This window comes from Lolium rigidum, chromosome 3, assembly GCF_022539505.1.
Source record: "Lolium rigidum isolate FL_2022 chromosome 3, APGP_CSIRO_Lrig_0.1, whole genome shotgun sequence".
Taxonomy (NCBI): domain Eukaryota; kingdom Viridiplantae; phylum Streptophyta; class Magnoliopsida; order Poales; family Poaceae; genus Lolium; species Lolium rigidum.
The window spans coordinates 1,841,931-1,868,101 of NC_061510.1; the positions used below are offsets into that span (position 1 = coordinate 1,841,931).

At 44.7% G+C, this 26,171-nt stretch overlaps 3 protein-coding genes and 1 non-coding gene across 4 annotated transcripts; 2 read left to right on the forward strand and 2 right to left on the reverse strand.

Moving 5' to 3' along the window:
- Positions 1–300: 300 nt before the first annotated feature.
- On the reverse strand, positions 301–3,534 carry LOC124694165 (sphingoid long-chain bases kinase 2, mitochondrial-like). Its single transcript, XM_047227182.1, has 12 exons — positions 3,366–3,534; positions 3,191–3,267; positions 2,985–3,038; positions 2,823–2,882; positions 2,663–2,740; positions 2,467–2,513; positions 2,344–2,384; positions 1,880–1,964; positions 1,690–1,804; positions 1,466–1,588; positions 1,287–1,387; positions 301–826 (listed from the first exon to the last, which is right to left on the reverse strand). The coding sequence occupies exons 1-12, from the start codon at positions 3,520–3,522 to the stop codon at positions 697–699; spliced, it is 1,068 nt and encodes a 355-aa protein (XP_047083138.1). The 5' UTR covers positions 3,523–3,534; the 3' UTR covers positions 301–696.
- A 5,546-nt stretch (positions 3,535–9,080) lies between these two features.
- Positions 9,081–13,318, reverse strand: LOC124701086 (G-patch domain-containing protein 1-like). Its single transcript, XM_047233136.1, has 11 exons — positions 13,212–13,318; positions 12,460–12,544; positions 12,267–12,346; positions 12,130–12,154; positions 11,948–12,041; positions 11,804–11,870; positions 11,569–11,659; positions 10,834–11,000; positions 10,331–10,609; positions 10,126–10,239; positions 9,081–9,535 (listed from the first exon to the last, which is right to left on the reverse strand). The coding sequence occupies exons 1-11, from the start codon at positions 13,287–13,289 to the stop codon at positions 9,479–9,481; spliced, it is 1,137 nt and encodes a 378-aa protein (XP_047089092.1). The 5' UTR covers positions 13,290–13,318; the 3' UTR covers positions 9,081–9,478.
- A 322-nt stretch (positions 13,319–13,640) lies between these two features.
- On the forward strand, positions 13,641–13,712 carry TRNAH-GUG. Its single transcript has one exon. It is a non-coding gene; the product is annotated as a tRNA-His (tRNA).
- A 9,363-nt stretch (positions 13,713–23,075) lies between these two features.
- Positions 23,076–24,932, forward strand: LOC124694166 (beta-carotene 3-hydroxylase, chloroplastic-like). Its single transcript, XM_047227183.1, has 6 exons — positions 23,076–23,591; positions 23,715–23,774; positions 23,890–24,096; positions 24,443–24,568; positions 24,669–24,725; positions 24,828–24,932. The coding sequence occupies exons 1-6, from the start codon at positions 23,253–23,255 to the stop codon at positions 24,915–24,917; spliced, it is 879 nt and encodes a 292-aa protein (XP_047083139.1). The 5' UTR covers positions 23,076–23,252; the 3' UTR covers positions 24,918–24,932.
- The last annotated feature ends 1,239 nt before the right edge of the window (positions 24,933–26,171 follow it).

Sequence of the window (26,171 nt, forward strand, 5' to 3'; positions counted from 1 at the left end):
CTGAATTATCAATGGTCAGTTCAGTTTCCAAGCAACGGACAATATTCCTTGAGTACGCAAGGAACAAACAGAAGAGATTCTGCTCGGGAATCACTTCACAGCAGAGACCAAGTTCAGCCCAGGTTCAGAGAAAAAAAATGTCAGGGCATCAAATCACAAGTTCAACAATCTACTAGATAGTACATTTGTGGATAGATCTGCCATATCTACTAGTGGTACTTACCAAGGGAGCAGAACAAAATTTCGGTCATTGGTGTATTACTGCCCCGTGCACGGTGTTAAAGCTGTTGCCACGGCATGTACTTTGGAAGCTGGGAATGCATTAACTTGACACTGGATCTACAGGTAAGCAATGTCACTCCTGTTATTCGACCAACAAGCACGTATTATTGCACATGGTACAAGACTACAAAAACAACTCAAAATTTACAATCATGCCAGTTCGGCCCCTGTGGTTTTACAGCTAGTCTATGAAGTATAACATGGCGGGGTGCAGCAACACAACAGTAACTAACTTCTTTGGTGCACTACCAGAAGATGAACGGAGTAACGTGATCGCCGTATCATTTCAGGATAGTATAACAGGATGAAAGATCGCGAAGATGTAGCAGAAGCCTTCAACTGGGTAAACAGGATGAGCTGACCAAGAATCATGCACCTTCTGTCGGTTCCGACGGGAGGAAGAAGCGCGGTGATCTAGCAGAAGAAATCAACTGCACCGGGAAGAACTGAAAATTTGGTTGGAAGAAAACCAAAATGCTCCCCATCAGATTGCACGAAGATGTCACCATTAGCCACCACCTCTGCTACTTCAATAGATTGAACTCTGCAACAGCAATGTTGTTGTTGGTTAGATGAAGACATCTAGAGGAAATTCTGAATTAGACTATGCTGGTTGTGCTTTAGAAATGCTTCGGAAATCAGGGCCGCGATGACAGTGTTTTGACTTTTGAGAACTAACAACATGCAGTTGGGGAGGAATCAACTGAGCTTTCAGAAATACACACACACAAAATGGACGTCTGTCAATATTATAGCTGGTGCTAATCAGAAATGATAAGAAATACCTGTGCAACCGATCAACATTAAAATATACTAGGAAATAGACCTGCATGTTGAACTGCCTTCCTTGGGAGCAAGAAAGACAATATGCTTTTATGAAGTATCTTTGTGTGTTCTCCATTTACGGAAGGCAGATTTTATTCCATTTCACAGAATCATTTTAACTGCACTTCTACTTCAGTCTCAAGTGCAGGAACCTTAACAAAAGTCAAGGTTGTGTTTACCTCATTGATGACACGCCATTCACGGTTAAATGTGTGCCCCCATACAACCTATGTAGCTTAAGAAGAAAATCGTACCACTTGAAATTTTGTAGAATGACAACCTGTAGAAGGTCATACAAATTACTAAAAGCACGGCATTTACTCAAAATTGTAAAATCAAATTTGACTGTCTTAGGCACCTCAAGGTCACCGCTAAAAGGATCAGCGGTCGGAGTTATCTTCATGCCACCACCAAAGTACTTGGCATTTCCTACGCATAGAGCGGTGACTTTATCAACTGTTTGCCACTCTCCACCATTTACCTATTATATGTGTTACCAAATTGCAGAGATTCAGAATTACAGTGGGAAGGGAAAAAAGTACATGCAACTCTCTTCGAAGGAAAACTTAGGTTAAAGCTCACCTTTATTCTCATATCTCGGTTGTTATGTCCCCAAAAGCCTCTTAGAGCTCCAATAACATAACATAAGTTGCCAAATCTCTTGTACATAGACGCAAAATAACCTGCCTTGGCACTCCTGTAGACGTAGAATTTTTTATATTTCCAAACTATCCATTGAATTTCATGTTTCAAATTATCGCTATCCGCTTACAGATGGATATCAGCAACATTAACAAAGAAATGGGGGTCTCCACTTGGACCTTCCATCATGCCTATGTCTAGTTTTGATTTAACTCCTGCAGAAACGGTTTACCTGTGAGTCTCACATTTCAAACATACAAGTCCACGGGTACATAAGTATCTGATGATAGTCTTGGTTTCAGAAATGTTACTCCCTCCGCCCAAAAAAGGATGTCCAAGATTTGTCTAAATTCGTGTATAAACACATCCAAATTTAGACAAATCTGCGACATCCTTTTTGGGGTGGAGGGAGTATAAAAACAGCTAAGTTTTATTGAAATGTTAAGTTGGAGTGGTTAGAATTTTCTCATTTGGTACAGCTATCAGCATATCTGTATTAGTTTAATCAGGTTGCTGTACCCCGCATACTTCACTTGATAATAGAGAAAGAATGAACAAAGATGCTATATGAGGATAAAGTAGCACGAAAGAAACCTCTGACAATTCGATCAATCGCTTGACGGGGATCATTTGACCTGGTATAACAATCCAATGAAAACAGGGGTTACCAAACCACAATGACATATGTAGATCATACAAGAAAGAAAACAAAATTACCAGCCAAATGTCCTAGCAAAATCTGAGCCAGTTCCAAGTGGAATGAGCTGCCACAGAAAAACAAGGCGCTTCACTACCGAACAAATTCCAGCGACTAAAAAGCCACAGCTCAAAGCACTGTTATAGTTCGTTCTCAAAAGACTAAACAGGTAATCTCGCTATTTATTATCGCGAAGCAACAAGATATGGTACTCACACCAAGCGCCGTCAAATGGTCAGGCCCTCGATCAAGAGCGCGGACTGGGCTGCCTTTCCAAAAGAATCCGTTCACCACCTGCACATGTTCCCAATGTCAATTGCAGGAAATGCTAACTAATTTTGTGCCAATATCATACCAACACGCCACACACGAATACCTCATGAAGGGTCCCGTCCCCGCCGACAGCGATCACAGCATCAGCCCCATCCTTTATAGCCTAAGACACGCACATAAATGCCAGTGTTCACAAACAAGGGGAAACCCATACCGGGAAAATTAACAGGTGATGATTGAATTCGGTGTGAAGCCGGGCACACACCTCCCTCGTGACATCTATGGCGTCGGACGGGCCCGAAGTGATGCACTCGCAAATCTGATCACCGGATACCCACAGCAAAGGGACAAAGCAAAACATTCTGTGAGATCACCGAATCAGCTCGGATCTGAGCCCAAACGGCAATTTTGAAAAAATCAGTTGCTGAGTGGCGTGATCTGCGGCGATCTCGGAGCTCACAGGGGGCTTACGTTGCATTGGTCAGCGAGGCGGGTGCGGAGTTGGGGGAGCAGCTGCGTCCACTGCTTGCCCGTGCGGCCATTGGCGCCTGCGCGGCGGGATCCGCGTGACGCGGGGAGAGTTCAGAGCTGGGATGGCTAGTGAGAGTGGCTGGGGTGGAGGGGGGAGGTTGCATCAGGAGCGTACCGGAGGGGTTGACGACGAAGACGAATTCGCGGCGGCGGCGGGAGGAGGCCGTGGAGGCGGAGTTGTCGGACGCGAGGCTGACCGCGCCCAACTGGGAGTGGCTGCGCGAGGCGCGCGGCCGGATCAGCGCCGGCCTCGGCGCCGCCGGCGAGGCCATGACGTCGCTGTTGCTTATCGCGATTTGACTGTGTAGAGTGTACACACACGCACTGGGCGAAAAGGTGTACACAGAGCTGAAAGGCGCCGCTTAATTCATTACGTTTCCCAAGGACAAAGCATTATCCACGTGAATTTTCTTTAAAAACGACAAAGTATTACATTTATCTAAATTTGGATGTATCTGCTGCGGTTGGAAAACTCAGGGTATTACAAAGCATTACAAAGCAGTACATACTTTCTAACATCCAAATAGATAGGGAGTATTAATTTGTGGCAAGGTAACAAAGTTCAGGCGATTAGGGAATTCAGGGTAAAATAACATTGCTAAAACTGCGGCATACCTAAATGCCACCCACAAACTAAATCTCTATCTCTACTATATTAAAAGGAGGAACTTCCTCCGTTTTCTGCCATCATCTTTCGTCAACCATCGCTAATCCCGAACGGGCTTTCGTCTCCCTATCGCTAATCCCGAACGGGCTTTCGTCAGCCATTATGGGCCGCGTCGCTACCTGCTGGCGCTCGTTCTCCCGAATCACGGAAATCACCAGAATCACTCGATCACCAGAATCACGGAAATCAGCAAAACAACAAGTAACGGAAATCCACAATTCAGCAAAACAGCAAATCACGCAATAATTCACATGCCAAAATAATCGAATGCAAATACTAATTGATAAATTTTATGATCATGAGATCCTAATTGATAAATTTATTTTCTTAATAATCGGTATGCTATTTTCAAGTTTAATCAAATATGGAAAATACAAGTATAATTAGGAAGTACTCAGGATTCGTCAATAAAAACAACATGATCACACACCAAAATAAACAGGAAATAAAATATTATGCGCTCCAACACCTACCAAATACCAAATAGAGATTACCTATTATTCTCCTCGCTCATCAACCTTCACCAATCCAATACCGCCACGAATTCTTCCCTGATAATAAAAAACCACCACGAATCCTTATAAAATAATCACCTTCCTTATACAAAACCTGAATTATAAACATTGCCTTCTAATATGTTTATTGAAATGCCAGATCACCTTCCTTATAAGATAATCACCTTCTCAGGATTTATAATCACATACTATTAATTCCGCCCGTTGCACAAATTTCGCACACTTCCCAAAAAAATAACCTTCCTTATATGACAAACAGTTATTAATGAAAAATTGAAAATATATTACTCCGTAAGATTGATTATAAAATGCTGACGAGAGACTCAAAAAGGAAAATATCTCTCCACGGCTACCCCAAATTGTGCTGCTTTTATGGCTACCCTCTCTCCCTCTCTTCAACGCTTTTTCATTAACTACCTGAGGCACTATCGTCCACACCCAGCACATCCCCAATCTGAAGCAATTCTGATCATCATCGACAACAGGGAGCCAAGGTATGTTAGAATGGATTATTGCATCACGTGCATAACATTTAATTTCTCGCAAACAAGTTGTAACCATTGAGCTGATTTTTTTTATCTCAATGAGTATCTTTCATAGATGAGCTCAATCGATGTTGAGATGGGCGAGAGTCAGGATAATCATATGAAACAGAAAGAAACGGTAGACAGCGCTGAGGTAAGGCAATGAATATAAAATGATATCATTTTGCTGAACATCTTATTATTATTTTAATCTATATATGACTACTATTCGTAGGTGAGCTCAATCGATGAAGATGTAGGAGAGATTAAGGAAAAGGAAAATGATGATAAATTGCGTGACACGGTAGGCAGCACTCAGGTAACGCAATTATGAGACAATGAGTTTAATACACATTATCACATGCTCTTAGTTCTTCATCTTGCTGACTAACGTTCTATTTTTAACTCTATATAATTACTGTTTCCATAGATGAGCTCAACCGTTACAGAGGTGGGAGAGATCAAAGAAACTGATAAGAATCAGATTGACATCGTAGCAAGCACTCAGGTAAGGGAGTTGTTTGAAAATGTGGTTAATGCATTAAACCACATATACCATCTAATCTTACCTTGCATAGATGGGCTCAACCGATGTTTGGATGGGAGAGAATAAGTAAAATGATGAGGAACAGATTGTTGCGGTAGGCACCATTCAGGTAATGTGCTTTACAAAGAAAATTATTATAATGCACTTTACCACATTCCATTTACATAAAAGAAACCATTCTCTTCCAGACTATCTTGCTAAATTTATTAATATTTCTATGGATACCTCTCATCGATGAGTTCAACCGATGGAGACATGGAAGAGATCATGGAAAAAGATATTGACGATACTAAAAAATACATCATGTCGTTCCCTTCCAAGACCAAATTAGTCCGGATTGATGACGCATGCTTGAGGCGCATTGATGTTGAAGAGTGCTTATTTCCGGACGACGGATGGTTCGATGGAGACGTAAGTAAACATTTTCGCATTTATGTCTATTGTATTGTAAATCAATTTGCTAATTTGACACAATATTTTGCTTTGAACTACAGTGCATTAATGCTTACATCTACTGCTTGAGGGCCAAAGAACATCTAGCTACCAGGGCAGGTGGAAAAGTTTGGTTAGAAAGCACACATATTTCGAACTTAATCGGATATTATGCGGGAAAACCCACAAGTGTGAGCTATCATGACACTATTATAAAACGTGTGCATAATTACCTAAAACATGACATGGTAAGTTCAGCATACCTTATTGAGTTCAATTTAAATAGAGATATTATTCCACAACTTACTTTTGTGCGTAGAATGTGCTGCCAATATGTATGCTGTTGTGGTGCATATTGTTGCTTGATTATTTCTTCACTCTCACAGTCTCACTGGTCACTCTAAGAATGTCTCTCGCCAAACCCAGTCAATATACCTGAATCATAACATTAGCTTTTTCCAATGCATAGGTTGTCAGTTTGTAATTGTTACTCTGGATGAGCTTTTGATATCTGGATCAGCAGATAAGGTGCACTCAGTTTAAAACACCCACACGTAGTGTATATCAGTTAAGTAGATCATTACTTTGTGTCAGTTCTATCCATTTCAGTTCTTACAAAAACTGATTTCAGTCATTGAGTTTTAATTATGGTAAATTATGTCTCAATGGTAGTCTCCTCCTAATGGCGTATTGGAATATAAAATAACTTTCTTGCACTGAGCTGTCAGTAGCTCACTGTCGAGTATAATTTGTACGTTGATCTATTAGAACATCCGACCACAATAACATTTGGTACCTAGCATATTGCCAAACATCTAAATAAGGTTATTACCCTCGTCCATATGGTAAATATTTGCTTGAGTAGTTCAGTAGTTCAGATTCACTGCAGTTCGGTAGTTTCTTTAATTGCTCGTACCAAGTTTTTAAAATTTGTTCACGGTTTCTTCCATGTTGGTTAAAAACTTGATACCAATGGAAGCTTAACTTGGTGGGAATGGAAGGGTGCAGCGACCAGATTGCAGTGGTCGGCCTCCATCCACACGAGACAGCAATAATCCATATTAATATCTAAGTTGTTCTTATGCGACCCATTATTATTTTGACTCAATCAAACCAATTCACAGAAATAAGCTTTGTTTTGCAAAAGCATCGGCCAAGTTCTTTTGCATACATGCTGCTAATTTGGTTCATAAAAATTAGGATGGTGCAGCTGAAGCCATGTGTTCAGGTCCTTGACTGCTTGCGCTTAAATAGACAGCCATGGTTGGATGCTAGAGTCAAAGCATTGTGGAGTATAGGTATGTGATTGAATCATGTGCTATTTATGTCACCAGAGAAAAAGACCTAAATGTTTGCTGAGTAGAGAGGTTTGAGAGAGAATATAGATATTTATTGCGCTGATGATTCTGCAGCTTTTTCACTACAACGAAATGAGTCAGTTGAAGAACCTAACCGTTTAGGAGGTGCGAGAAGGGGCGGCGGGGGGACCGACCGCGGGGCTCGGCCACTAGCAGAGGCTGCCTCCTCCGCGGCTACATCCTCGTCCGGCTCCTCTCCGGCCGCATCCCCGCCTCCAAAGCCCTCGCCGGAGACCAGGCTGTCCTCTGCGCCGCTCCGCATCAACGGTGGGCACCAGCCCTGGCCTCCGCTTTTGAGCAGTACCTTGTCAGTGAAGGTCTCTTTGCTGAAGGTAAGGACGTCGAGGCTGAATCGCGCGGCCAGAATCGGAGTTCCCCGAAGTCCACCACGAAGATGTGGATAGAGAGGCGTGCGCGAGCACGAACAGCCAGATCCTTCCGCTGTGCGGCCATCTAATGCCACTCCGCCTCTGTTGGCCGCAAGCGCTCGGTCGCACGGAGAAGAGCGGGTCCGTGTGTGGCAGCCGTGGGAATTACAAGGTCGTCGAGGCCAGTCGTGGGGAGAGAGGGGAGTGGACATGCCGCCGGCGGTGGGGAGAGATGGTCGGCGTCGGCGAGAGTGGACGAGTGACCCGCAAAAAAAAAGTGGACGAGAGTGAAACAGTCAGTGAAGTTTTTTTTTAGAGGTCCCTTCAACTCGCTGCGTCACAGATGGGCTTTAATGGCTGGGCCCGTTTGGCCTGTCAGTGTGGCTCGCTTGCACGCTCGTGCGCGGCGAGCTGGGTCGGTCGTTTCCTAATTTTTTTTCTTGCTTTGCCTTGGGTTCTTTTATTACTTTCCTTTCTTATGAGATATAATACTTTTCTTTAAAGCTTGAGACATAATAGTTGAAATTGAGATCACGCGAGAGAGAGATCCCTCGACGAGCCGCAACCACTATTTTGACTCCTTTTATGTAATTATGAACGAAACTTTCTCGATTCCAATGCAACTTATCCTTTTGAACATGGCAAATCGGTATGAGGTTTAAGTGATCACTTTACGGTACTCTTTAAGCTTTATTGGTCACCGGACATAGTGAGAACTAGAAGGCTCAAATCAAAGAGAGAAGGTGTCATGGACGCAGCGATCTCGACGGCGACGCGGTGGCTTCCCCTCCATCGTCGGCTCTTCCTTCCGCCATCAACTTTGATCACCCTCGTATGCCCCTTATAGACCTATACTTCCATTCACATTCTTGAATATAGGGTTCTTGATTTTAGTCTCACTATTCCAGTATGAATCATGAAATCTATAGAAATTCACAGGGGCTATAGAAATTCACAGTATGAATCGGTTCAGAGATTTTCTCTCGGCATACCTCCATCTTATGGCTATGTATTAAGTTCTTCTATGATGCATTCGGTCCCTCTTTTTTATTGTATACTTTGCTACTCTATGAACCCACCTAGAAATCCACTATTATTCATTTGAATTTTCATACGTGAGTTGTTAATTATATATGTGCATTGAGAAATAAAATATGTTTTCCCGTTGCAACGCACGGGCATTTGTACTAGTATGCTCTTATATTTCCTCAGATTTGTTTTTACTTGATGGTACATGACTCGCTCTAATATCTACTTTGAGACAAAGTTTGTTGAATTTGGTTGGCGGCAGTGCATGTAAAAATACCAACTACGTCGATCTGCAGCATCACATTCCAATGACACGCGAACAGTTTTGTTTACACAAGAATATCACATGCATGAGAAAACATACTCCAAAGAGAATTATCCAAATCAAAATGAGCAAAGTGAATTTGGATAGCTAGATGAGCGAGCCAGCCTATGGCACAATTGGCAGACGCAACCCTCCAAAGAGAATCACAACACATGTAAATGCAACAGCCACATAGACATCATGATACAAATGTTTCATCGCAGACTTCATATTTTTGCTGTGGGAAGGAAGCAAATGTGCTAGAGTGTACACACACAAAAAATTAGCACATCTGCCACTAGCAGGTTTTGCTGCAAAATTTGAACCCCGATCGGCAAGGGTATATGACTTACATCTATACTGCGCAACTTGATGTGCCACCTACATCTATACTCATCCGAATCAACAATCAACAAGAATATCGCCTCAAGGGCTGCATGCCACGGGGAAAAATCACACCGCAGCCCGTAGCTTTCGTTCCACTTCATGATACAAGATGCACCCTCTTGCCCTCCAGGTTGAATTTCCTGCTTCCTTGTAGCTTGAAAATGCAAAAAGAAAAAGAAATTAAATCACACATAAACTATGACAAAGATTAGCTTTTGGGCTCCTTTGATTCATAGGATAAGGAAAAGCAGGATTGGGATGTCATGCCTATTTGAATCTTATGGGAAAATGAAGTGTGTTTGATTGTAGCAAAGGAATTTTCCATGAGGTATGACCTAATGTTTTTTTTTCCTATAGAATTTACACTACTGTCCAAGATTCCTATAGGATTAGTTCATAGGATATGTTCCATTGAATCAAACAACTTGTGTAGAAAATTTCCCATATGATCCAAATCCTACACAATTCCTATACAAATCCTATGAATCAAAGGAGCCCTTAAATATAAGTGCTTCCAAAGGGGGTTAAGATAAATCTACAATCTCAATACGGTTAGGGTGCAAAAATACTCTTCGAGCTTTAGAAGAAGAGATTGGGTGGGCCCTTAGTTCCTATTTACAACTAGTCAGGATAGCTGGCTGCCTAGAGTGCCGATCTGCACCTAGGCTCAAGAAAACTATAAAGCAACAGGGCAACACACAATAAGCCCATATCTGCCAAATGAAAAGGTGAAGCGGTGCATACCTTCGTCTTCAGGAATGATAGAGCTTCGCGTCTACAGGAGAAGTCAGAAAATATAGTTGATTGTGCTTCGACAGCTTCCTTCAGCTCCTTCAGTTTCATGGACTGAGATGGAGCCTGGAAATAATAACAACCAATAAACATCATGGTCACAAGAGCACACCTGAAGCTTCAGTGTCTCACACAAAGAGACGATAAGAGATTGTACCTGACGAAGTATTTTTTTGCAAAGTTTCTTAAATTTGATTCTAGGTTTAGCATCCACAGGAACATCTTTCACTGCTGCCTGCTGAATTTCTTTTACTTCAGCATCACTACCAGATCCTTCTTCGTCTTCATCCTCTTCCAGTTCTGATAATTCAGACTGGGTAGAAATTTCATCATCACTATCACCAAGAGATTTTTTGTTCCCTTTCCAACGGTGGCCAGCAATTTTCATTGGCAGGTCCTTGATGCCAAGACCCTGCTTTCCAGATGTAGCTTTGTCCTGTAACAATACCATTTGTAAATAATGGATATATATTGGAAATGTTGTTACATCTATTTGACGGCAATTAGATCAGATGAATTCCATAATCATGCAAAGTTTCATCCACGGAAATCAAAAGAGATTCAAGACTTCAAGCTAGAATTTATAAACAGAATCTTTTTTGAAAAAATGAGGTGCTTTAAGGGCAGTTGAAGGGCCTCTTATGGACTGTGCATACCAACCTGGACAAGGTTGTATAGATTCTCTTGATCGTCTTCCCCAAACATCTGGCGGGCATTAGGATCTTTTTGTGTGGACGATTTCTTCTTGCGAGATTTTGCTCCTAAAAAGCCTCCTGATACATATCCGAACTTGTGGCCCCACCAGTTCACATCTTCAGCTTGGGATACTAAACCAGCATAAAGTTGACACAGAAAGTTAATAAATCTGAATAAAGTTATTAGTGCACATCATAGGAAACTTTAGTAATATGGAAAAAACTTTAGCACTATCAAAATTAATTTCAACAAAAATGCATTTTGTGTTAAGAACCAGAACGGAAGCTCAGATGCTGGGGCAGATAGACTTTATTTCCAACCAAGTTATCAACAGTATAATCAGCGAAGCTCATACCAATTAGGTGATAATTGAATTGTATTCAGTGTGCACAACATTCTAAATGTTCCAGTGTTCTGCATTTGTTCCAAGCATGGCAGTACAAACCAACTGATCGAACTTCTATTTTCCTTTCGAAAACACCACAATTGTCGATCACCAGACCCAAACTAGTGAACGCGTTCTAGCATTTAGAGTGTTATTTTATAACATTCAGAAACTGCTCTTGCCACAACCACTTTAATTATAACTTCCAATATTTAAGAACCTCAAAACAAGAAGTACATGATGGGACAATAGCTAATGAAATACAACTTCGCTCAGCAAGAAAGCAAAACCACATATGCAAATGAATTGCCAACCTGCAGTCTGACACATGATGATATCAGTCTCTTCCACGCCTGACGGTTGAACTTCCTGATCTACCTCACAATCACTTTCATTTTTCCGAACCTGTGTCAAAACAGAATATTACAATCTCAAAAGATACTACAGGTTAGCCACACGGTACACACTCTGAAGTAGGAAACAAATGCTCGTCAACGCTAAGTATATTTGCCTGATAGAATAGCAACATGCAAGAAAAGAATCACTCACAAGTATGCCTTGAAGATCAATTGCTGAATAACCCTTCACACTTTTCCCCCTCTCTCGTTTCTTGTATCTGTAGGAAATAATGGTATGATGAGAAGAAAAGATAAATCAAGAAATATAAGGGCTGAAATTAGGGGTCCGCCTAACCTTCCTTGAGGCCGGGTAACTTTGGCGACTTCATCCTTTGCAGGTTTTTCTTTCTTAGGTGTACTGTCAGGCGAACTGATTACATCCTCAACTTCTGTAAAAAATAATAAACAAGATTAAACCACAACTGGCAAATTATTAGATAATAAAGAGTAAAAGCACATGAACACTTTCCACTCTACCTTTTTTATCAGGATTAGAAGATTGCTGTCAGCACGGAGAGGAGCGATTACCAAATGACAAGAAGATAACATAATGAGACATTGGAATCTTCATTCATTCATATAAGGAGCTATTAAAGAATTGCTACACGCCATACCACTTTCAGTTTCTTTAGTATATCATCAAATTGGGTGGTATCGTATGCCCATTTGTTTTGAGCAGTGTCTACACCAACACCTGCATAGGAGAACAGACTCAGATTTCAGCGACCTGGGGCTAATCAGAAAAGGGTGCTTCTTTGCTCACCAAAAGCATGAATCATGCAGTAGTTCTAGAAGAAGTAAGCATACCTAGTGTGTCCTGCTTTTGCTTCACTCTAACATGCCCCTTTATGCCTTGCTTGTCTTTCCCAAGGCCTTCACCTTCTTCCCATCCCTAACACACCAGAAGAAATATGCTGATCACCAAGAGATCAGTAAAATAGATCAACTGTAAATTAATGCACACAGATAGAATCACTTGACAAGAGCATCTGAATATAATAACAAGAGTGCACAAGTGCCAAACAACAAATTATCCACATGCCGTAAGTGGGTTCACTCGAAACTCAAAACTGCAGATAGACTTCTCACTTCGTGCAGTTGCAGCAAACTCTGAGACAGCACAAAATTCTACTCTAGCTCTTCTCCCCCGAAGTCCAGACAGATTCACCTTTTTTACAATTTTGATAGAGCAATCCTAGAGCGGTATATTAAATTTCTGTGTCTATAAACGTCATTTGCTAGTTACACAAACAGTCTTAACGAGAGCCACTCCTATCAAAACTAGCCTATGTACATGCTGATACGCAACCTAAACGAATTATTGGATGTTAAGCTGCTATATCTAGTTTAGCTTGCCACTCCAGACAAATCAACACAAATAAGCTCCCCAAATATCGGAACTAGCCTACACATGCTGGTATTCAACCTGAATGAACTGATCAATGTTGAGTAGCTACATCTAGTTTACCTTGTCACGCCAGACATATCGAAGTAAAATGAACTCCGCATTTTCTACCGAAGTTTTCCACGAGGAGATGATCGGGCCAGGGATCACGTACCATTTGCTTCATGAGGCGGAAGGCGGCGGACTGGCGCGCGACCCCGACGTAGCATGTGGGTGCCTCCGGCGCGGCCATGGCGCCCTGCACTGCGCGGGTTGGTCGCGGCCTTCGCCGCCGCCGGTAAGGTTGGGTTGGGGGTGGAGTTGCCCGGACGGAGGAGAGAGAGGAAACCCTAAGAATGCGCGGTGGATCGGTTTTGAGCCGGTGTGTTTCGCCTGGAGATTCGGGCTCGGGTTGGTGGGGTTTGACCGACCGCCGTTCGTTCGGTGTGCGACGTGCGAAGCCGTCTGGGCTTCGAGTTAGCGTTACTGGGCTTTGTTGTCGTGGTTTAGGTAGTAGGCGTTTCTACAGCCCAATGATGGATTGTTTGGGCCCTTATTCTTCTGTCTGTGTTAATTAGTTTTCGGTTGTGGAATTCTCATCAAAGTGGCTGTAGTTTAGTGGTGAGAATTCCACGTTGTGGCCGTGGAGACCTGGGCTCGAATCCCAGCAGCCACACTTGAACTTTTTTGTCGCTCCAGTTTTGTACTACAAGCTGAAAGTGTCTCGGAGATTTGTTGCCTGTACACAGACGGATATTTTTGCATGTGAGCTTGTCAATCAGGCAGGCCGTAGGCGATCGTCCACTCAAAAGTCAGACTTCCTCCAGTGATCACTGTCACCAGCCTAGCCTATCTATGAGCACGCATCCATCCATGCAGCTGGTGCAGTCCAATCGCAGTCTCTCTCACAGCTCTATCCTCAATTCCTCATAGCAGCGGGTGCGACATATTATTTGCTCACACCGCTAGGTGAAAAGCGTGCATCATGCAGGAGAAACGTGGAGGCCCTCCAACAGTGACCTCCACTCCCGGGCTCGGACTAGCAGCAACAGGTGCCTATCACCCAAGAAATCAGGCAGGTACGTGGTATGAATGCCACGCATTGCAAGTCCAAATCAGCCCAGAAGCAGATAAGCTGCAATGGAAAAACGGATTTGGCCGTGGGGATTTGCCACGTGGTACTGTTTCCACCTTTAGTAAAAATGATGTGTTATTCCCCACAATTTCATATCGACCAGCATAAAGTAGAAATCTCAATATGTCTGTTCCTTTAATTTGTGATATTGGTAGGCGGTAAGTAAAATAGACAATGGGGCAAACGATTTTAGCAAACGGGCGTGGGAGAAACAATGGTGGATTGTATCCTCTATCTTGAAAAGAAACATCAATTTTTTACATCCATTACATTTTACTTTGCCATATTATCTATTGTATGCAAAACCTTTCTATTAAGGAACCAATGAATTTTCCCGTCGACAGCGAGGCGCATGTGGTGACTTCGTCAATCTCAAGACCTGCCGGATCAGTTCTTCAACGCAGTCTCTTAGAGGTGCTCATAGGGGTAGGGTGTGCGTGTGTGCGTTCATAGGGGTGAGTGTGTGCGCGTATGTATGAGCGTCTTTGATTGTACTGTGTTTCGCAAAAAAAAAAAGAACCAATGAATTTTTAATGTTTAGTGGGATCTTTACCTTCCATCACTATCTTATAGCAAAACAATTATGCCCATTCAATAGGACTTAGGAGTACATCGATTTGGAGTAAAAAAAATACCTAAGGTAGTTAACTTCCATACAAAATTATCAGGTCCAGCAATCTTTGCCACAAATGTAGCAAGCGATCTATTTATCTAAAATCTAGTTTTAAAAGCACTTCAGACAACACAAACATCTTTCTATTGCGTTATATTAGATAATGATCTTCTAACCAAATATTCTCTTAAAACCAATACTCATACCGTCCCGAAATTTGAAAGAGCCTCTACTAAAAAGAATCATCCTTGGCTCAGTCATGAGATCTTTCCAAAAATGAGGAGTCCATCGGCTAAGCTCTGACCTGTGGTAGGGTTTTGTTACTAAGATAAAAAAAAATGTACCAACTCTTGCTACACTTCTTTCCGAAAATATTACTAGCAACTCAATGCCAAGACCACCCTTGTCTTTCGGTCCATAAATGATATTCTATTTTGTTAATCGATATTTCCTATTTTCTCTTTATTTTGCAAAGAAAAGTACTAGATCTTTAAAAGTCTAGTATTTTAATTTCACCTTAGGTATCTCTAGAAAAACGACATAAACATAGTCATGCTAGTTATAACGAAATTAATCGGAACAGACCAAAAGCATGTCTAGTAAATTCAGCACATTCGCCGTCTCTTTTCTTTTGAACATCCATTCGCAGTCTCTTCCACGCCATTACTGCGAGATATTATTTGCTCACAGATAGCATTTGGCGAAAAGTGCATCACACAGGAGAAACGTGTAGACCCTCCAACACCACAGTGACCTCCACTCCACACCGGCCCGGCGCTCACTCACAGTGGCAACGATAACAGGTGCCTCGCACCCAGGAAATCAGGTCAGCTACGTGGTACGCATGCAATGGTTTGCGAGTCCAAATCAGCCAAAAGCCGATCGATCGATCAACGCGAGTTTGACCAGGATGATGAACGGATTATCTGCATGACTGACTGCATGCGTTACGTGCCTACCTAGAAGGCTAGGATTAGTTATCCCGGAGCCGCTGTCAAGGTACGTGTCGCCGGCTCCGGCGATACGCGGCGCGGCAGCCCCATTATGCACGGCTAGCTTAGTTAGAGCTGTTAGTGATGGGCTGACGGCGCACTCGTCGCGCGCCATGGATCTAAAGCGATCGCGGTTCGCGTCGCCGCCATTATCTATCGTGTCGTGTGTACCGATCAGCAGGTGGCGAAAAGGGAGTGGGGGAATTAGCACGAGACGTACAGGTCGTGTGACACCACTGATCAAGATATTTTCTGCGATGGTCATTGGTTCCATTCCTCAGATTAGCGAGCGGATCAGAGAGATGCAGCTGGGAAGTATGAAGAAATGGGAGAGTGTGGTCGTCGGCAAGTGGAACGGTGTGAGTAGTGGGGCGGCAACCCGTAACAACCGATCGCCGGGCAAACGCGTACGAACCCGCTGTGCTTACACGTACCACCGACCCGTTTCTTCTCTTTCGTAGCTACGGAACTTGCGAGCGGAGAGTGCTGAACTGCTGACGCAGCAGCCCGCACAAGCACAATGCTCTTCGAATTCAGGATGAGCAAACAGGGGCCACCTTTCAAAAGAGAGCGAGAGAGATCCACGTAACGATTCTACCTCTGTCCTATAATTACTGTAGTACTGTACTAAATTTAGATTAGTCTAGACATATCCTGTAAAAATATACATCCAAACCTACGATAGAAAATATGGAACCAAGGGAGTAGATGTGTAAAAAAATAACGACCTAGAAGGCTCGTCGCGTGCAGTATCTAGTACATTGCAGAACAAACTGACCAGCTTAGTTAGGGCAACTCTAACATGTCGACACGAAACGTGTCTGTTTCGATCCGTTTAGGTGGACGATTGACCGATTTTGTCCATTCGAACCGTAACATGAAATCCAACGTTGGAGGTTTATTTGATCATTTTTTTTAGTTTTAAACATTATTTAATGGCTATCATCACTAAACGCCCATCCCTCTCTCCAAACCTAGCCCATCACCCGATCCGACATTTACTACAGTGATCCACCTACCGCACCCAGCCACCTATTTTACCCCCCCCCCCTCTCGGTACAACAACAGCAAGTCTCGTCTTCCATGTGCTACCATTGTCTCTCCTTTTGCCCTCTCCCCTCGCCGCCTTGTATGTGGATAAGAAGTGTTGTCCTTCCACGAGGCTACCGAACACGACATCCTTGCGCCGCCAAAGGCGACGGTGCTAAAAGGTTGAGCCATCAGCTTGGGTGGGGTGCTTGTGCTGTCGCGCATGATATCTTCCACCGCATGCTGAAGTACATGTTATGTGGTTGGATCCTCAGTACGCCGAGAACACTAACTACTAGCCCAAACTCTTCCGGGAGGAGTAAGAGGCAGGATCAACTGCTTCACCGGCAAACATCTATTGCCGGAGAAGAACGTTGTCGAGCATGTGCGGTTCTGGTCGGTGCACGTCACACTTGCAAGGATGTAACACCCCTACGTGTCCTCACTCATGCGCCCGGGAAAAGAGTTCTCGGTCGGTAACACATCCTCAAATTGATCTCATGTCAATCACTCATAACCTCGGACGTCTTTGCGGATGAGCTTTCGGAAAAAATGCATCTTATTGGTATGAGTATCCTATTTGTCTTATTGAGTCCATGGCTAGTCCAAAGTGTCATCACCGCCGCCCGGGCCAAAGCCTTCCACCGTGTTGTTACGAAGGCCAACATTGACATTGAGTACGACTCCGATGAGGCCACGTAGGGTAGATTTAGATTAGTCCTTATTTGTGGAGGAAATGATGAGACTTTATTGCTCAGTAGAAGTGTTACAATCAGCTAACAATAGGTGTGAGATACAGTGTAGAGCAAAGTGTAGCATGCATGCACCAGCCCATTAGATATCCTCTTCGTTTTAGTATGTATGATTATCCCATCAATCCTATTAAACCTTGAGTTAGGATGTTACAACATTGTTTAGGACGTCATCACCGCCGCCCGGGCTGAAGCCTTCCATCGTGTTGCCGCCTTGGTTCTTTAAGCAATTTGCCCTTACTTAGAAAGTGAATTTTCTGAACGTGAACACTCTTGAACTAATGATGATGAATAGTGAAATTAAAATAAACACTAAATAAAGTCTAAAAGATAAGAAATGAAATTTTGCATGTAGAGGATGGAGGTAGGTATGTGCGTGTCCAATTTTAAACTTAAATGCGAAAGTATGTAACTTGGACAAAAATGACAAACTGACCAAGCCCTGTGTCAAAATTCATGTTTAAGTTCTATTTTTTTTTTCCTTTGGCCACGTACGGTCATATTTTTTCTTAAAAAAATACATGAGTAAGTATAGTACGTATATACGTGCATAATTTATGTACTGTATCATAACTTCTGAAAACATGTAAATGCGAATTTTCTGGTCCGATTCTCGCCACGAGCTCAGGAGTCCCTGGGTCCAGTTAACAATATTGGCCTTAGGTATGTTTCTAGAGGGAGGTTGGCGATACCGATACGGTTAGCAGAGAAAAACAAGAGAAGGAACGGCGGATAGAACAGACACACGTCGGCGCACGTCGCTGGCTTCCTGCGGCCTGCGGGCGGCCGGCGCCCGGCAGCGCGCCGCTGGTACGTGCAATGTTGCGAGCGGGGACAACCTCGCCGTTGCAGCCTCGTGGTGAGGCGCCGCGACCCACGTGCGTGCGCTGTCCTTTTCCACTGCCCCTCACGCCGCTGCTACCCGGACGGCCCCGGCCTCGCGACCACGACCCTCTCCAATGGATCTGCCCCTCCTTCCAAACGAAATGAACTATCAAAGGCAGTTTTTTTTTCTAACAAAAAATATTTTGATCTGTTAATAATCATCAACCAAAATACAAGTAGACTGAAAGGTAATAAAAATTACAAATCGGTACTTGAACTCCCTGATCATAATAAAAACACCAGCGTGAGCCAAAGGTGTGCGCCCCTCAAGCAAAGCTAGTCCCTCCGATTCATATTACTTATTGCTTGTATGAATGTATTTAGAACTAAAATATGTCTAGATGCATCTATAATGAAAACGATTACGGAGAGAGTATTAGAGTTTGTTGTAATAGACAGCCGGCGGAAAAGCTGTCGTGCTAAAGACAAAAAAGCACCAGCACACCAGAGCAACAAGTGTAGATTGAAAGAAAATGACTTGAAACCACACTAATGAACACACAAAAAAACCAACGAGACACACACTCCACATGCCCTCCCGGCTCCGGACTCCCCATCAAAGCGAGGATATGACGGGGAAGACCTTATCATGACTTTAGGATATAACCGTCGCCTCACCATCCCTTAAAAGGAACTAGAAAATCAGTCTTTAAAAATAATGGAAACCTCTCGACAAGAGGTCATGGTCTGCTACACCTCCAAGATCCCAAGGTCACCAGAGGGGAGCAGATCGACAGTGACACTGACGGGGGTATAGTATTGTGGCCTCCTCATGATCACATCTACTGGAGTCATCACCTCCCGGTATGGTGTTCTCGAATTAAAGGCATTTTAAATGGAAAATGCTTCGTTTCACCAGACGGATCGCATGCGCCGCATCCCTCACCTCCCTTGCATGACACATGTCCCTTCATGTGATGGTGGAGAACGGGTCAAGGAGGGTCCCTCCAGGCCACGACACCATGCATCCTTCCTATCCTTTCTCTAGCAGTTGTTTTTGTTTTAAGTTTTACCCTTCGTCTTCCACATCTTATCTACACGCGGAGACAAGGGTTGTCGCCATGGAAGGGCTCTCGCCGCCGATTGTTCGCGGTTTCAACCTTCGCACAGTCGCACCAAAGCCACATACTGGCCCAATTTCTCTTTCTCCTCTCTCCGCTTTTGCCAATCACGTGCGTCCCCTGAGCTTGTCTCCTTGGACCAATGGGCCCAAAGCCCCCTCACCTGGATGCGCTCTGTCTCCGCCATGTCTATGACCGCTGCTACAAATCATTGCCCACTGGTTGCAACAGTTTCGACAGTTGCTACCATGGGCGGCCAGAGTTGCTACTTCGGCCACTCAGTGTTGCTGCCACTGGGCAGCCAATGTTGCTACTTTGTTCACTCGTTGTTGCTGCCAAGGGCGGCCATCATTGGTACTTTGGTCACTCGACACTGTTGCCACGGAAATGGGGAGGGGATGAATGGGGCGCAGATCGAGAGAAGGAAGACATGGTCATTTGCAGTGGTGGTGCTGCTGGCGGTTAGCGGCGAAGCGCTCGCCAATAGGGGCTGCAAGTTCGGCGGTGCTCGCCGGTCACCGGTTTGATGGAAGCAATGGGAGGGGATAGAGATTTTTCCGATCTACTTCTCACGAGCGAACGTCACGGGGAGTGGATCATGGGCCTTCAATGAGACAGATGAAATGGGGATGGGGGAAGACGGGTGATCCTTGGGAGACGCCCAAGGTTTGCCCATTTTTTGAATTAAAAGACCCCCTTTGACCCCTTTTGCCTGCTTGCCTTCCTCATATGTACATGTCATGCGTCCGCGAATAAGTGTATGATTTTTTTCTGAAAGTTAAATATTTTTAAAATTTGATTATTTTTTACACAAAATAGCAACATGTATGATATTAAATTACTATATTAGTAATCTAAATGTTGCTACGTTTTTTTTGAACTTAGGGTGTGTTTGTTAGCCTGAGCCAACTCAGAAAATCTGTCCTCATCCCACTTTTCCCACCAGAGACAGTGTTTGTTAGGTCGGATGGAGTATGCCGTGAGACCGGGTTTCCTTCCACCATACCGTAGGACAAGATACCACTTGAAGGAGTATGGTGCAGGGAATCATCCTGAAAACTATAAAGAATTGTTCAACTTGAGACACTCTTCTCTAAGGATAACAGTAGAAAGAGCTTTTGCTGCGTATAAGAATCAGTGGAAATTTGTTTACAATAAGCCATTCCATCCTTACAAGACCCAAGTTAAAGTAGTAATAGCTTGTGCCATTCTCCATAATTGGATCCTTCAATTTGGGGAGGATGAATATTTCCCACCGGAGGAGACATGGGATCCCGAAGCCAACAATGAAGACCACCACGACATTGCTTACGATAATGCATCTTGGAAAGCAAAGAGGAATGAATTTGCCGAAGCGATGTGGGCGAATAGGGGGGCAGCACACATTTGATTTATCATGTTGTAACATCAGCGCTGGAACTACTTTATTATTGCTAGAACTTGCTGGAACTTGCATTTTGGTGCTGTAATATATGAATATGGTGCTGAAATGTGTAACTATTTGCTGGAATATGCATACTATTTGCTGGAATATGCATACTATTTGCTGAAATGACTCATTTTGGTGCTGAAATGTCTATATATACTGCTGGAATATGCATACTAATTGCTGGAATATGCATACTAATTGCTGGAATATGTAACTATTTGCTGGAATATGCATACTAATTGCTGGAATATGTAACTATTTGCTGGAATATGCATACTATTTGCTGAAATGACTCATTTTGGTGCTGAAATGTCTATATATACTGCTGGAATATGCATACTAATTGCTGGAATATGCATACTAATTGCTGGAATTACTCATTTTGGTGCTGAAATGTCTATATATACTGCTGGAACTATTTTATTATTGCTGGAAATTGAGCATGATATGGGTGCTGCATCTTTGTGTAGATGGCTGAAATTGAGCATGAAGTTCCAGAAGTAGGTGCTACAAAAAAGAAGGCTCCGAAGGTTATGACTTGGACCCCTATGATGTCAGCATGCATGATGCGATGTCTCGCCGACATTGCAGCAAAAGGTGTCAAGACCGACAAAGGATTCAAAGAGATCCATATTGGACAAGCAGCAAAGCTTTGACCCAACTCGTCGGTTACGATGTGACAACTACCCAAGTAACCAATCATCTCCGCAAGTGGAAGATCAGGTATCAAAGAATCGAGAAACTGAGGCTTCTAAGCGGGGCACTTTGGGATGATGATCAGAAGATGATTGTTTTAGAAGACCAACATTACTTGGGACATACCCAGGTATGTCCAAATAACCATTGTTTCATTGCTGAAATCGGTTGGTGCTATGTTTTTATAGTGCTGAAATGTATTTTTATTGATGATATATGTAGGATACTCCTAAAGATGCTGAATTTTTAAACACACCACTTGTGAACTATGAATACATGGAAGCTTGCTTTGCCAATAAGCTAGCCACAGGAAGGTTTGCAATGGGATCTAATGAGCCTTTGGGGAAACCCATTGATGTTGAGGGTCTAGAAAAACCTATTGATTTGGAGGGTGGAGAAACCAATGGTGAAGGTTCCGCGCAAGGAGAAATCCCCTTCGACTTTGGAGCTCAAGGCCTCGGAGCAACTACTCCTTCACCTTCTGCCTCAACAAATAGTAAAAAGAGGAAGCGGGTTTTACATGACGAAGATGCAATTCAGGTAACCAACATGTCTAATGCATTGCGTGATGTTGCTGGTGCTATCAATAACACTTGCCATACTGAAACACACCCTGATTTGTGCAAAACGGTTATGGACCTTACCAATTTCGACATGGATGAACGGTTGGCTGTTTTGGATTATTTGACGGAGCATAAGGGTAAAGGCCTTAATTTCATCAAAATGGAAGCTGCTGTTCGTGAAGCCTCGTTCAAGCGTATCATAGCGAAAAATCCGGATCTAGTTTGAGATGGTGTGAGTTGGTGCAACATCACAATCTATATCTTTTGTAATGCCTAGTATATTATATGATGCAGACTTGGTAATATTTGGACGTATTTTCTATGTTAGCTTTTGCTGCTGTAGACATGTTGAATTATGTACTGAAGTGAGCCTTGGTAATATATCATTTTGGAGATTTTCGTGCTTCATACTTGGTTCTGTTTTGAATTTATGATGTTATGGATGAAATTTGACAACGTTTGTGTGCTGATCTCACCAAGCCAGGTAATCACATCTTACTCAGCATAAGTCAGGGTAATCACATGTTACTCACATGCATTCTACCAAACAAACTCTGAGTTCAGCATGGGTAAACAGACCCAACCCACCAAACAACATCTCAACTCATCATATCTCAACACATACAGGCTGCCAAACACAGCTGAAAATCTCAGCTCACCCTAGCTAGGGTCAGCTTGTATGGGATGAGATGGGAATTCTGGATTCACCCGCGTGTTTCTAAAGAGTTGATAAAAGTTGCTGTAATAAAGTTTGATTTAAGACATGTGCACTTATTTGAGGTCTATCACGATGTTCTGCGTATTATTTTTTTGTTTGTCTTTGGCTTTTGGTTGGCTATAAAAAGCGGATCCCCTCCGGCGCATTTCCCTTGTCCACAAGTTGACTCCTGCGACGACCCACTTGTCCCCCAGCGTACGCTTCACTCTCTCGTTCCACGAGCCAGACCCCGCAAACGAGCGCTCCTCCCCGGTCGGACGCTACGAACCCAGGAGCGAGCGAGCGACATCCCCGGCAAAACCCACGACCGTCTGACCACCCGAGCCGTCTGATCTCATCTCTCATGGCCGTCGCGAGGCTGGTGGCCGCGCCATTCCCTCTCGCCGCCTCCAGGACCCGCGGACCGCCGGCGCGCCTCGCCTTCGCGCCGCTCCCACTTGTCTCCGCGCGCCGCTCCGCCGTGCCCGTCCTGCGCGTGGCCTCCGACGGCAGGACCGACGCCGCGGAGGTGGAGTTGGAGGTCGAGGAGGAGGCGAAGGAGGCGCGGATGGCGGTTTCGGAGCGCAAGGCGAGGAAGGAGTCGGAGCGGCGCACGTACCTGGTGGCGGCGGTGATGTCCAGCCTCGGGATCACCTCCATGGCCGCCGCCGCCGTCTACTACCGCTTCGCCTGGCAAATGGAGGTACCACCACCTTCTCCTGATTCCCCGTTCCGCGGCTCGCATCACATCCATGGCAATTCCCCACAATTTCGGTTCCTCTATCTTTTTGAGTCGATCCGTTCCTACTGCTTTGCTTTTGCCCAGGGAGGCGAGATTCCGGTGACGGAGATGTTCGGCACCTTCGCACTATCCGTGGGCGCCGCGGTGAGTTTTCATTTTCCCCGTCACATCCTACCTCCACGTGACGCACGCCGCACGGGCCAGCAGAACTCGATGTGCATTTCTGATAAGGCATCTGTGGCGATGGCTTGCTGCGCAGGTGGGGATGGAGTTCTGGGCGCGGTGGGCGCACCGCGCGCTGTGGCACGCCTCGCTGTGGCACATGCACGAGTCGCACCACCGGCCCCGCGACGGGCCCTTCGAGCTCAACGACGTCTTCGCCATCGTCAACGCCGTCCCCGCCATGGCACTCCTCGCCTTCGGCTTCTTCAACCGCGGCCTCGTACCAGGACTCTGCTTCGGCGCGGTACGTCCTACTCTTCCTTGCCCTCCATTCCAATTTCCAGTTCCCCTCTTCCGCCACCACGCGCGCGCGCCCACACACCTGTGCGTCGTGCCGTGGGAGATACACAAGTGTTTCTCCGTTGTCGCGTTGCGGCGGCGCCATCGGCGCCCATGCTGCCTGCCCACCGGGCTCCGGCAGACGACAACGGCCCGCGCGGCGCGCCCAACGCCGATTTCGTATCGTAGCTGACAGCAGCAGCTTTCCTGTCCACGACAATATTTTCTATACGCAAAAAATTTGCGATGCGGATGTCAGTGCTGACGTGGCGCGATCTGACCTGACCCTTCCACGTGTCGTCGCGCGACAGGGGCTCGGGATCACGCTCTTCGGGATGGCCTACATGTTCGTCCACGACGGCCTCGTCCACCGCCGCTTCCCCGTCGGGCCCATCGAGAACGTGCCCTACTTCCGGCGAGTCGCCGCCGCGCACCAGGTCTGAATCCCATCTTCCTCTGCGCAGCTCTGACCCAGCTAGTAACCACGGTCGTCTCCGAAATCTGACGCGTACATGGCATTTATGCTCCCTGCTGCAGATCCATCACATGGACAAGTTCGACAGCGTGCCGTACGGGCTCTTCCTCGGGCCCAAGGTGACTCAACTTATATATCATTTGATTTATGACAAGATTTTGAACTGTTTTGACATTCTTCAACGCTTCTATTGGTTCATACTGACGGATTTCGGTTGGCAGGAGCTGGAGGAGGTGGGCGGGACCGAGGAGCTCGAGAAGGAGATTCAGAAAAGGATCAAGAGGAGAGAGACACTAGACGCTATGCAATGAGAAACATCTGATCGGTTCATCATAGGTATTCTGCCTTCTTGTAATTGCGGAATACAGGTTTTGTCTGAATGTGGTCTGTCCATAGAAGAGGAAGAGGGATAGTTTAGTTAGAAAATGGGAGCTGGCTTGAGTCAGTCGGTGGAGCACACTGGTATTAGAGATGTTGTGCTGGTGCATGTTGACGCCTCCTGCTACTGTATGTGGAGCTGACGTACTGTATCTAGTATTACTGTAGTATTATCTTGCTGTATCGTGCTGCTGACTGTAGCGAGACGGTAGTAGTATCATAATACAAAACCTTTCTGTATTACTATCGCCCACATGACATGACTGCATTATGAGCGCTTGAGCAGAGCTGTACATGATGCCCTGACAGCAACTCATCGTCACCAAACGGATTCTGGGCCACGCGGCAGGTAATACAGGTACCAGTCATGCTAGGAACCTTTTTTTCTGGAACATGCTATGTCGGTCGGGATCAACCCTGAATAGGCAAAGAAGAGACCTCCACGGACCGACGATCGTGATGCTGTTGGTCCCTGGAAGCAAAAGTTGATCACCAATTATCAGGGAGCTCGGCCTTTTTCAGTTCAGTTCACGGCGCGCGTCTCTACATTTCAATGATGTGCACTGTATCTGTGCATGTGACGAGTCGTTGCATTGCCTCGTGGGGCTTGGGGATGGATTTGCATGTGTGCGGGATCCTCGCCGTGATACGCTTGCCGGTGGTCAATGGGATAAACTGGGCTCTCGAGGCCCCTTTCAAGAATTACACTACTGCTCCGATTTGTTTAAGGAAGAACGGACGCACCGCCTTGTCATCGACTCACTAAAATAAGGTACTGCATACGTTGCACGATAGCACAGTCGTTGACTCCTGTAAGTTTGAAAAAAAAATCAACTCATGTTATTTTTTAGACAGGGTGCATATGGTTACAGTCTTCAAATTTTTTATGTAGCCACAACTATCAACCACCCACGTCCATCGCCATCGCTAGAGAAAAAAGCACGAGTTGATTCACTCTTTAACGCTGAACAAACCCTAAGCCATGAGACGTTAACGAGCCGTGATAGCCACAAGCCCCGTACGACTATATCTAGCCCTATAAGGAACATCTGCCGAAGAAGCCCTTCGAGCCTCTTCAATGCTGGAGCTGTGTCCATCGCCACCCCACCCTTCAAGCGGCCGGATGCCCCACCGTTTTTCGCAAACACACAACAATCAAGACCGCCACACTACAAGAGCATCACATC